The sequence below is a fragment of the Lithobates pipiens genome, unplaced genomic scaffold (genome assembly GCF_037356315.1).
Source record: "Lithobates pipiens isolate NorthernLeopardFrog02 unplaced genomic scaffold, aLitPip1_a1.2 Scaffold_18, whole genome shotgun sequence".
Classification (NCBI taxonomy): domain Eukaryota; kingdom Metazoa; phylum Chordata; class Amphibia; order Anura; family Ranidae; genus Lithobates; species Lithobates pipiens.
Window position 1 is genome coordinate 391,764,642 of NW_027507758.1, and position 13,269 is coordinate 391,777,910.

The 13,269-nt window shown below is 38.3% G+C and overlaps 1 protein-coding gene across 31 annotated transcripts in view; it reads right to left on the bottom strand.

The window, feature by feature from the left end:
- Window positions 1–13,269, bottom strand: part of DST (dystonin) — a 736,344-nt gene that overhangs the window by 318,358 nt on the left and 404,717 nt on the right. For all 31 annotated transcript variants that reach the window (XM_077487838.1, XM_077487826.1, XM_077487828.1 and 28 more), the window contains 10 exons: window positions 12,857–12,985; window positions 11,595–11,672; window positions 11,108–11,269; window positions 9,216–9,320; window positions 8,794–8,889; window positions 7,455–7,580; window positions 7,051–7,203; window positions 4,698–4,852; window positions 4,084–4,210; window positions 164–347 (listed from right to left, as the gene is read on the bottom strand). In XM_077487838.1, coding sequence (XP_077343964.1) covers window positions 164–347; window positions 4,084–4,210; window positions 4,698–4,852; window positions 7,051–7,203; window positions 7,455–7,580; window positions 8,794–8,889; window positions 9,216–9,320; window positions 11,108–11,269; window positions 11,595–11,672; window positions 12,857–12,985 — 1,315 coding nt within the window. The remainder of the gene's footprint in view (window positions 1–163; window positions 348–4,083; window positions 4,211–4,697; window positions 4,853–7,050; window positions 7,204–7,454; window positions 7,581–8,793; window positions 8,890–9,215; window positions 9,321–11,107; window positions 11,270–11,594; window positions 11,673–12,856; window positions 12,986–13,269) is intronic.

A 13,269-nucleotide genomic window follows, 5' to 3' on the forward strand; every position in this document is an offset into this window, starting at 1 on the left:
ATGCTGGGACCTGTTATTCCATATCACTGGGACATTGTGTAATTCAATGAGACGTCTCAAAATGTAGTTGTAGAAATAAACAAGATATGTTTATAGAGTATGTCACTGCTAGAGCAATGGCCAGTTTGATTGCAGGTATTTATGTATCTGTATCTGTAATCACCTCTCTCTGCAGATTTCAGCAGCTCCTCATAGTACAATTTGCAGCCATTCACTTCCCTTTCTAGCTGAGATATGTCGGAGACAGAGAACATCTTTGACTCCTGGCTGTCTTCCAGAAATTCTTCAAAACGGGTTTTCAGATTACCCATTACTTGCTGATGCTCTCCAGGCAGTAAGGTTTTAATCTGCAATGTGAAGTAGAAATATATAAATTCATGTGAAAACCAGACACATGACACAGAAAAGATTTTAAATGGGCCAAAGGGGCCATAAAAATATATAATCATAGGTATCAAGTTATGCTCTTGTTTGAAGGAAGAACACTATGACCCTAAGAACACCATCCCTACAGTCAAGCACAGTGGTGGAAACATTATGCTTTGGGGCTGTTTCTCTTCTAAAGGTACAGGCCGACTTTACTGCATTGAGGGGACAATGGAAGGGGCCATGTATTGTAATGTATTGGATGAGAACCTTCTTCCCTCATCCAGAACACTGAAAATGGGTCATGGATGGGTCTTTCAGCATGACAATGACCCAAAACATACCACCAAGTCAACAAAGGAGTGGCTGAAGAAGAAGCACATTAAGACCGTGGAGTGACCTAGCCAGTCTCCAGACATTAATACTATAGCAAACAGTACAGAGGAAGCTTCAACTTTGAGTTGCCAAGAGACAGCCAAGAAACATTAAGGATTTAGAGATCTGTAAAGGAGAGTGGACCAAAATTCCTCCTGAATGTGTGCAAACCTGGTCACCAACTACAAGAAATGTCTTACTTCTGCGCTTGCCAACGATGGTTGCTCCACCAAGTACTAAGTCATGTTTTGCTTGGGGATGAAATACTTATTTTACTCACTGAACTGCAACTCAATTTATAACATTTGTATCATGTTTTTTTCTGGATTTTTGGATGATGTTCTATCTCCATCATTTAAAATACACCTTTGATAAAAATTATAGATCCTTAATTTTTTTGTAAGTGGGAAAATGTACAAAATCTACAGGGGATCAAATATCTATTTTCCACATTGTATCTGTTGCCTCACAGAAGTGGGACTTTTTCCATGGGGCCACATATATGCATACCTGTGTTTGTGCTGGGAGCGTGTGCTGAACAGCACACTTCCAGCATGGAGACTGGGCTCTCAACAAGAGCCTTGAGACACATACTAATGATCGGGAACTGGGAGGCCCGCTTCCGGATCACCTGATTTCTGTGATAGCCTCTGGATTGGCTATCACAGTGATCAGTCACTGTTCAGCCCACCCCTGTATTTTTTTCTCATCTTGAATGGAGAAAAAGATACACTGTTTTTTTTTTTTCTTCGTCTTGCTAGAGGAAAAAGTGTAAACAAAGAAGTGTGTGTGTAAAAAAAAGGAATAAAAATACAGAGACCATTTCTAGATCAGGGCCAAGGTTAGAGGTCAAAGATCATGTTCAGGGTCAAAGGTCAGTGTCAAAGATTTAGATTAGTGTATTTTCCTTTCATAATAATAAAGAAAGAAAAAAGCCAGGAGATATCCAGTATTACCACCAAACGAAAGCACAATTTGTCTTTAACCACCTCGCGCCCGCCCTATAGCCGAATGACGGCCGTAGAGCAGGCGCGTTCGTCCTAATGTTTACTTCCACAATGCGCGCCGCCGCGGGCGCGCATAGTGGAAGTTCTGTGTTCGCCGTGTCCCCCGGGGACAGGCAAACACAGATCGCTGTAAACAGGCAATCACAGCGGCCGTTTACAGCGCGATCGGCGTGTCCAATGGGAGATGATCTCATATGTAAACATATGAGATCATCTCTCAGCGCCGCTCTCCCTCCTCACACAGAGTGTGAGGGGAGAGATGAACGGCTGCAGCAGCAGCCGTTCTGCTTTCCTTTGATAAAAAAAAAAAAAGTTAAAAAAAAAAGTGCCATCCTCCCCCAGCAGTGCCATCCATCCTCCCCCAGCAGTGCCATCCATCCTCCCCCAGCAGTGCCATCCATCCCCCCCAGCAGTGCCATCCTGCCCCAGTGCCATCCTGCCCCAGTGCCATCCACCCCAGTGCCATCCGCCCCAGTGCCATCCACCCCAGTGCTACCTGCCCCCAGTGCCATCCACCCCAGTGCCACCTGCCCCCAGTGCCATCCACCCCAGTGCCACCTGCCCCCAGTGCCACCTGCCCCCAGTGCCACCTGCCCCCAGTGTCACGTATAAGTGCCATCTGTCATCAGTGCCATGTGTCATCAGTGCCACATAGTGCCATCTGTCATCAGTGCCACATAGTGCCATCTGTCATCAGTGCCACGTATTAGTGCCATCTGTCATCAGTGCCACGTATCAGTGCCATTTGTCATCAGTGCCACCTGTCAGTGTCACGTGCCATCTGTTGTCAGGGTCATGTGTCATCAATGCCACTTATCAGTGCCATCTGTCATCAGTGTCACGCGTCATCGGTGCCATGTATTAGTGCCATCTGTCATCGGTGGCACATATTAGTGCCACGTATTAGTGCCATCTGTCATCAGTGCCACATATTAGTGCCATGTGTCATCAGTGCCACGTATAAGTGCCACGTGTCATCAGTGCCACATATTAGTGCCATCTGTCATCAGTGCCACATATTAGTGCCATCTGTCATCAGTGCCACGTGTCATCAGTGCCACGTATAAGTGTCATCATTGCCATGTATCAGTGCCATCTGTCATCAGTGTCACGTGTCATTGTCCTGGTGCTTCAAAAGTGTAATAAATAGTCAACAAGTTAGATGTGTAATTTATGTTCCTAGAACACATGATGGCGCTACCTGCATGTTGGGCCTCTCTATGTGGCCAGGCTGTGAAAAAGTCCCACACATGTGGTATTGTAATACTCAGGAGGAGTAGCAGAATTTTTTGGGGGGTGTCATTTGTGGTATACCATGTGAGAGAAATAACCTATTATAATGACAATTTTGTGGAGAAAAAAAAATAAAAATTTTTAATTTTGCAAAGAATTGTGGGAAAAAAATGACAACATCAAAAAGCTCACCATGCCTCTTACTAAATACCTTGGAATGTCTACTTTCCAAAAAGGGGTCATTTGGGGGGTATTTGTACTTTCCTGGCTTGTTCGGGTCACAAGAAGCGAGATAGGCCACCAGTACATCAGATGTGATCAATTTTGTGTGAATCGCACCACAGCTTGTAGACTCTCTAACTTTCACAAAGACCAAATAATATCCACTAATTTGGGTTATTTTTACCAAAGATATGTAGCAGTATAAATTGTGGCCAAAATTTATGAAGAAAAATTAATAATTTGCATAATTCTGTCACAGAAACAAAGAAATATGCGTTTTTTTTTCAAAATTTTCGGTCTTTTTTCATTTATAGCGCAAAAAATAAAAACCCCAGAGGTGATCAAATACCACCAAAAGAAAGCTCTATTTGTGGGAAAAAAAGGACAAAAAATTCATTTGGGCACAGTGTTGCATGACTGAGTAATTGTCATTCAAAGTGTGAGAGCACCGAAAGCTGAAAATTGGTCTGGGCAGGAAGGGTGTTTAAGTGCCCAGTAAGCAAGTGGTTAAAAAATCAAGATATAATTCACCCGAATACACTAAGTAGTTGTAATAAGGCTTCTTTTAAGGTGTAAACATGCCCACACATGCACACACCAACTTCTTCACAAGTCCAAGCATGTAATAAGGCTGATTTACTAAAACAGACAAGAATCTTCACTCATAAATTTGTGTGAATATTCACTTCAATTATCCAAACATGTAAAACGTGACTGCAAATGATTGGGTATTCAGAGTGAACAAGAATTTGCTTTTCATGTGAAGTGATAACTGAAGTTAATACTCACACAAATTTGTTATTGAAGATTCTAAACTCCTTTAGTAAATCAGCCTCTCAATGTCAAATTTTGAGTCTGTAAAGATGAGAGAAGCACTTACCGAAGAAACCTTGCTGGCCCGCATAGCCTCAATTTCATTCATCAGGTAATGCCAGGATACCATGCTCTTCATGTTGATGTGAGATTCATGCCACAGGGATAGGACACTCTGGTACATTTGTTCAATCCTGAAGTAAGAAAAATAATGGAACTGATCACATTTTCCAAAGGTCATATGGTCAGTCACAGGTTTTACAATTTAGAGATTGTAAAGTTAGCATGTAAGCAGTTGGATCAGAAGCTGTTTACAGCCATCTTTGATATGTGTATGCATGTAATAGAAACCCTCACTGATGAAACAATATTTGTATAAACAAGTGTCACTGTACTGCACGTAGGTACACATATAACATTCTGCTTATTTCCATTAATTACTAGCCACTGGGTATTGTGCAATACACATTATATATATATATCTGTCTGACAATAGGTTATTCATCTTAAACTCACAATTTAAGGCAAGGATTAAAAATATCCCTGCAAGAGGTTTGTATTTGTTTAGGAGTTTGCCAAAGTAAGCAGTTTTAAGCTTTCCAAAGCGAGACATTGCCTTGACTGTTAACTTATTTTTAAAATTCTTCACTATATATTTTCAGATTGTAAAGTAGCTCTTACCTGTTTGCAGCATCTATAGCCTCTTTGTTTGGTGCTGGCACTGTAAAGCACACAGAAGGGACCATAGCCTCATTACCGGTTGGACTGATCACTTTCCACTTTCCCCGGTGTGAATTGCTGCCCAGTACACATTCATCATCTTTGTAGATAGTAATCTACATATAAAAGAGAAGACTTTACATATTTCATATATTGATTGCTATTGTTTTTCATCTCTTTTAAACTCGTCTTTTTTATTTGCCTTTTACTAACAGCACAGTGGCTAAGTGGTTAGCACTTCCACCTAGCAACGTTATTGTCATTGGTTCAAATTCCAGGGACAGAGCTACCTGCATGGAGTCTGCATGTTCTTACTGTGTCCTGAGCATGTTTCCTCCCAGTCTGCAAAGGCATGCCAGTAGGTTAATTGGCAACTGTCTAAACTGCCCCTAGTATATGTATGAATGTGAGTTAGAGACTGAGGGGAATGTACATATATATATATATATATATATATATATATATATATATATATATATAGATATAGATATAGATATATATATAGATATATATATAGATATATATAGATATATATATATATATATATATATATATATATATATATATATATATCTATATATATATATATATATATATAGATATATAGATATATAGATATATATATATATATAGATATATAGATATATAGATATATATATATATATATATATATATATATATGCGCAAATGATGGTGCTATATAAGTACCTGAATTAAATAAAAGGCTACCAGATCACACTATTATGCTGAGACACTATATTTATATTTCTTGCATTTTTCAACACTGCTCCAAAACTGGTAAACACTCATAGGAATGATATACTTCAATAAGAGTTTCCCCAGGCAGATGACACTGCAAATAGCAGAGTAACTTGGGCTCTCTGGAAGCTGTACACTCCGAGTTACAAACTACTGCAGTTTTCTTATAGCACACTTCAACATTTTTTATTTTATTTTTTTTGTAGTTCTGTGTTATTTGTTAAGATTCCATTGGTTTTAAAGCAATATGTATTCAAATAAAACTAAAAGACAGTCCTCCTATGGATCTGTTAAAACTAAGAGCATACTGCCTACTCAGTGTAAGCAAAAAAACAAATCTGAGCGTCAAATCTAGGTGACATGCAATATATTTACAGGGCTTTGTGTGGTAAACATTTCAAGCAATGACATGCCTTGCTGAGCTGTATATTATGAAAAGCAATATTTTAATGAATATCTGACAGTCATAAACAAACTAAGATTCTCACATGTCTAAGAACTTGCTTACAAAATAATCAGGTAGTGTCATGCAATAAAGACATAAATTAGCAACTAAAAAAAAAAAACAAGACATGATGATCAGCTGACAATAAGATAAGGTAGGCACAGAAAAAAATATAACTTAAAATTTAGATGGCACATGATCCCTTTTTTTCCTTAGATATTAAGATATAATTGGGGATCTCTTTTCCAGGACCACAACTGTTCTTGGTAAAGAATCAGTACATCCAAAAATAATAACCGTTTCTTGGTAGATTCTGGAGAGTTAAATCATCTGTTTTCAATATCAAATTTATTAACGATGATTCCCGCTTTTAGCCTCTCAGAGAGCTTCTCAGCTTTTGATTGTCAATAGGAGGTACAAAAGAGTGGGTCTTCATGTCAGTGCTATTTGTAACAGATGTGGTCATGCCTTAGCAATCTTTATTCATCCAATTTGGAGATGCCCTAAGTTGGTGTGATATCTGAGAGATGGATAATGGAGCTGTTCAATATAATATATTAATATTTTATAAGCAAATGTCACTGACAGTGTGTGTGTGGGGGCAGTACCTTGTACTTTTACAACACAAGGCACTGTTTGCTGATTTTTTTTTTATTTAACTTTATCAATGGAGGAGCTGAGCACAAAGGGCAGGCATAGTTGGGCACTTTGGATGAGTGCCTGTCACAGCTTTGTCAGCTCTATTAACCCCCGCAGCACTAAAAAAAAAATCACGTTAGAGGGAGTAGAGGGGGGATTGATGGAGAAGAATTTTGATAAACAGAGAAATCAACAGCAAGGGGACACATCCTACTCATTGTAAGCAATGTTTTTTTTTGATCTCTGCGTAACCTAGGCTTTAAGGGGGGATCTGATAGGCACTTCTGAATGTAACACACATGAATGTAGGGGGGAATTCTAATGGGTTCATCTGAAGGCCAATTCCGAATGTTGGAGGAAATCCCGCAAATATATGTACAATTTTGAATGTGGCCTGTGTACTGAAAAGTTTGGGGACTCTAGCCATAAATACAGTTCATCCATGTTCAAAGTGATACTGATCATACTGACCTCGATTTGCCTATAATCACAAATAGATCTGATAGGGATTGAAGATTTTAGTGGATTTTCTGGATTTCGTGGTTTCAGTTGCACTACTGACTTTGCCTTCCCCACAACACTGGCGATTGTGCTCTTGTACTGCAAAAGCTGTTCTTTTTCTTCCTAAATGATTAAAATGAAAAGGCACTGTTAGGCATGCTGAGTAAAATTTTCCCTTCCCACATTCCATTAAGACCTGACACTAATTGTTTAATTCATTAAATTCTAACGATGTCGCTTTGCATTAGATCTCTGGTTTAACACATAAATGTGGATTTAACATGCTACCTGCTGTTATGGTAACAGCTGGTAGTCTGCAGGTGGCAACTTTTTTTGGTTTTCAATCTATAAAAGAAAATTGCATTTATAGTTACCATAGATTCTTGCACCAGGTCTTCTAGCTTGTGTACGCTAGTCGATTTGTCACAGCTATATTTCCTCAGTATGCCATCTTTTAGGGTCTTCAGATAATTAGTGGCTTCTTTGGCATCATTGAAATACTAACACCGTGCAAAAGAAAAATATATTAACATTAGTTTAAACAAAATAATATCAAACTAGCCTTATTATGGAATTGGCCTCTCCAGTAATGTCAATTTACCCAATTGGCAATATATTTGCCTATGTATATTATAGACAGCTAAGTATTTGTCTTGCAAGAGTGGAATCAGCTTTAATGCAGCCCATCAGCCTAAAGTGTTTTTTATTTGGGGGACACAGCAGAATACACAGAGTTGCCAAGTGGCTACCATCTTCTGCCTTTTATTGCTGAATTCTTGTATTCCATTCCAACCAAGCAATCTACTATTAGCCTATTAATTTTATGGGCGCATTCACCAATAAATAGTAAGATGCAAGATACAGGATGGTCCAGTAACAGTCATTGCCTATTAAACCTTGTTGTTTTCATAAAACACTGCCCATGGTTCAGGTATCCATTGTCCATGGTGGGAATACAGGCATTTGCCGATGCAGGCTCTTTAGAATAAGTGTCAGTTCATATAGTTTTTGAGGACCACAGATTTCCTTTAGGAAAATGAATTTAAAAAGGAGCAATAAAGTACAGCTTGCGCATGTTTTAAATCAGTTATGAATTCTAGCATTTAGGAAAGTAAGGAAATATCATGGAAGGAAAAATCATAGGAGGTTTATATAACCTTTACACTTACAATAACAAAATGATGGCATGAAATGTATATTAATATTTATTTAATTAATACTTAATACTTAAACACTTAATTCCTCCAAAACACATAATTTCTAGGAATTCTCATTTTCAAAACAAAAATGTCAAAGATAATCATCAAACAGGAATGTAATGGTGCAAACTGTCAAGCTGTCACAAAAATGTCCATGTGGCAGGGAGGAGTTTTAGCAGAAAAAAATTGGGAGGTTCTGAGTGTGATTTACATAGATTTGGGAGTAGCTTGGTCATAATAGGCAGGGCTACTATAAGAGAAGAGTATAAAAGGCTATTATATTTCCATGTTCAACAAATTGAGGAACTGCATCTCAACATGAGCATGCATAGCATATCCGTAAAGGACTTTCTACAAGAAAGCATAAAGGGTCATAGACTTTTTCAAATAACCGGATAATGTAGAAAGTGTACTGCACACACTAAGGCAGGCCATAGATGATATGGTTTTCTTAACCGTCTATGGCCAGCTTAATTATGCAGCAAATAAAACTGTGCTTGCACTAATAAAATACCTCAAAGTAGGCAGTGTTCTGTCGTATGTGTTGTTCTACACAGCTGCAGAGCTGTAAAATCCAGTTCCATTGAGTCTGCATAGCAGCTTTGTAGGCCTGAAAATAAATTGCACAAAAAATGTAGGCTAGACTGACAACAACACTTTATACATAATTATATGACACGTACAGGTACTAAGGTACTAAGAAAAAGAACAGCAGGAAAACCTCAAGAGAACTATATATGTATTACTCCAAATGCAGGATAGTAAAAAGGAATAGTATATTAAGTAAACAAAGACATGCAAGTCAAAAATGTAATCTTCAGCAGAAACATCTACTAGAATAACGTCAGCTGCATTAGGGCACATTGCACCTGTTTACCACAGGAACCTGCAGGCCAGAACACTACAGTCAATGTCAGAAGCAGGCTAAATACTAACCTCAATAGTGGATCTTGCAGGATGATTTTGAAGCAGCATCTGCTCTGCTGTGTCCTGCAGCGATTTAATGACTTCTTCTTTATGATCAAGTTCTCTCATCAGATCCTTCACAAACACAGAGACATCAAAGTCATTTCAAAGCTAGTCTAATTGTACTCTGTCTCACTGTCTCATTGTGAGCAGAATATAGACAATCAGTGCATTTGTTTTTGTTTTGTTTTTAAAGGATCTCTTTTTTTCAAATGAAAGGCTTTTAAATGCACACATCTAACAGACATTTTTTTTGTATAGCCAAGAAAAAAATAATGATGTTTTAAAATGCAATAACCCATAAAATCCAAACAGATTTCCGTTTTCATTGGTTTACGTATTGAAAGATGAATGCTGACTGTTTGCAATGGAGTTACCACGCTACTTATTTTGTGTTGGACTTATTATCAAGACTGAAAGAAACCAAATATACAGTTAAAGTGGAGTTCCATCCAAAAATGGAACTTCCGCTTTCTGGATTTCCCCCCCCCCCCCCCTCCTCCAGTGCCACATTTTGGCACCTTTCAGGGGGGAGCAGATACCTGTCTAATATAGGTAATTATTCCCAATTCAGGCGAAAGATCTCCGCTGTATCCACGACGATCTATGCCATGTCCTGGCCCCTTCCTCCACCCCCCCCCCCCCCCACCCACCGCTGTCTTTTGGGAGATACACAGGTCCCAGAACACAGCAGGGACCACTCAGAATGCGTAGCGCGACTCGCGCACGTGCAGTAGGGAACTAGGCTTCACTTCCTGATTCCCTTACTGAAGATGCCGGTGCCTCCCCCCGGGAGCCGAGGGACAGGTCAGCTTCGGGTGCCCTGGACAGGTAAGTGTCCTAATTTTAAAAGTCAGCAGCTGCAGTATTTTATTTCATTTATTTTTGGCGGAACTCCGCTTAAGATGCTTTAACATAAACTAAACTTTTGCCAAAGTATTTAGGCAAGCTACAAAGGGAATTTGCCACAAAACAAAATCCTTATGTAAGATGTTTGTGATAAAATCAGTATCCTCTAATTGACAAGCTGCAAAGCAGTGCCATCATTCCAGCTAAATAGGCTCCATTTCAGTGTGCTGGAACAAGCATACAGCCTAGATGTCAGAAAAAGGCTAATTGCATTTTAGATTTCTGAGCTGAAAGACATATTCCCTTCATTGCAGAGTCATAAATTCCTCCAAAGTCCTGATGCGAATATGCGTCACGGTGAACTTGCCCTGCAATTGTGCCTATATCTTCAACACCAGCAAGATTTATGGTTCAGTTGCAATTCTTTCAAAAGCACAACTTCTGACACATGCATGGATTTGGGGTCAGATTTCTGAGGCATCCCACGGCAAAGAAAATTACTACAGTGGACTTCCACTGATAAATGTAATGACACACTGGGGTTAATTTAGTAAAGGTAAATGCAGTTGCTCCAGAGCTGAAGCCATCATTCAATCATATGCATTAATTTTCCTTGCAAGTGATTGGGTACTCTTTGCAAAGTGAAGCATTACCATATTACGCTCTGAAGCAACTTTACTTAGACTGTGCACTTTGCAGTTGCACACTGGATTTGCTTTTAGTGAATCAACCCATTGAAAGCTTTTTTGCCCATACTATTTCTTCCATTCATGGTTGTTCTGTGTACACTCTACTAACTGCAGTAAATTGGTGCCAAATATTTGAACGATTATACTACTCCTACAAAGATTAGAATGCCCATCCTACAGAATTACAATTTCTGTTAAAATATTGCTGTTTTTTAGACACAAAGAAATGCTATGATCAACTGTGTGAAAGCAATTTTAGAAACCATCAAGATAACGGTAACTGTTTCCACACTTACAAGACACTTTTAGACTGATGGTACTTACAGCATGATAGTCTTTTTTAGCAGATATATTTTGGTTTCTATCGCTCCAGTCATAAGCTACTTCCTCCTCCTCTTTTTCATTTAGCCATATAAGTTCTCTTGTGGCTCTTGCTACAAAACTGTGCAAGGCGTCTAGGTGCTTATGTCGGTTTCTTGATGAACTCTTATATTGTTTAAGGAAACATAAAAATGGAAAAATATGTCAAGAAAAGTCTTTACTGTATGCCCGGTCAAGGCAGAATTAATAGAATGATGAATTATTCCTGTCCAAACTGGCCAACAAACCCCCAGGCTTACTACAGAATGGATAATGAGTGGAAAGTCCAATATTTTTTTTGTCAGTTGTCAGCTGTCAGTTTTGTCAAATCAGTTTTGCGCAGGGTCAACTGGTGGGTGTAATCAAAAATATGTTTCACCCCCCACTAAAATGTACATAACTACACAGTATTTATGTTGTCACAAATGCTACTTGCAGAAATAATACTTACCAGCAGTTTGGAATAGAGGCCTTCCACTTTGTGTAGAGTATCAGAGTAGGAACTTTTCAAAGGACCTGATATTTGAAGCTGCAAACATAGAAGATTTGTAAGAAAATGACACAGAAGTTAAATGTGGAAAACCAATGTGATATTATAAATAGGAATTTTTAAGGCAATTTCTAATTTTGTGCAATGAAGACGTTAATGCCCAGCCCTATTAATAACATGTGATGAGTTATTATATAAGGATATTACGATATTACAAATTACTAGCTAAATCTTGGGGTTATATTTATAAAGCAGTGACTGTAAATTTCAACAAATATTCAGTGCAGGTGAATCAACCACTGTCATTTAAAACACATGCATCAGGAACATTTACCTGCAGTAAATGTTTGTTGAATGTCACATTCATTGACATAAATAAAATGCCCTTATTATTACATGGCCTAAATGTGGATTAACTTGATATATGTAGGTCTTTTATTTGGACATGTAATGAACGATTGGGGTCTCAATAACATAAAATTGAGCAGCTTATGAATTTTAGGAAGGCCTACAGATCATATTCACTAAACAGGTATAACCAAATTATTAAGTGTTTTTATTTGATCAATAAATGTTCTCCATTTCTGTGGAAGGGCTATTTATCTTCATTTGAAATGTGAACTTGCAAGAGCGAAACTCACACAGTGATTTCGCAAGAAAATAAAATTCTTAAAGTCTTCAGGTAACAGAAGGTAAAACTATGCACTCATTTATAACCAGAGGCATTACATATACACTGCTTTATTATATTTCACAAAGTGCTAATGTCAGAATTTTCTTGCAAGTACAGGCATAGAGTGATCTGTTCACATAGACAAGGTATAAGCACACATTGTGCACTATGTCAGGTAAAATTGATTTTACTTCTGAGAATAGGGGGGAGATTTACTAAAACTGGTGCACATAGAATATGGTGCAGCTGTGCACAGTAACCAGTCCACTTCCATGTTTTATTTTCACAGCTTAATTGAACAAGCTGAAGTGGATTGGTTACCATGCACACCTGCACCAAATCCTGAATGCTCCAGTTTTAGTAAATCACCCCCATGTGTCTTGTTTTTCATTTTTTTAATGCCAAGGAATATATATTGCAAACAAATCTAACACAAAGCAACTACCTAAAATTAAACTGGCTCTTTAAGAAAACTATTACAACAATAACAAAACATGCAAATATAGCTGGGGACAACATGAGAGTAACAAATGCCTTTTTTAACAAATACCTCAGTCATCTTTGCCTCTTTAAGACTGGTCTCAAATTCCTCAATACCCCCATGAAAATGTTTGTGGTTTTCTAAATTAAACTCAATACTTGATAATTCCGAACCCCAGTTTCCTCGGTCCAGTTGTATCTGCCAAAAAACATCAAGATGGTTGACATTATTTCAGTCACCATTACTTTTAAATAGCTAACATTATGCTGATAAAAGTACACCATTCTACATTGCAAATGGCAATATGACATTTTTATATAAAAAAAATTTCCTCCTTGCGGCACAACTGTTGGGAGCTCCATACCTTGACAGCTAGGGAACTTACCCCGTACCAGAGCTGCCATGCCCTCTCTCCTAGTTTTCATAATCACGTGCAGGTTAATTCAAAGCATTATATCAACTTCCTCCACTAGCAGTAGATA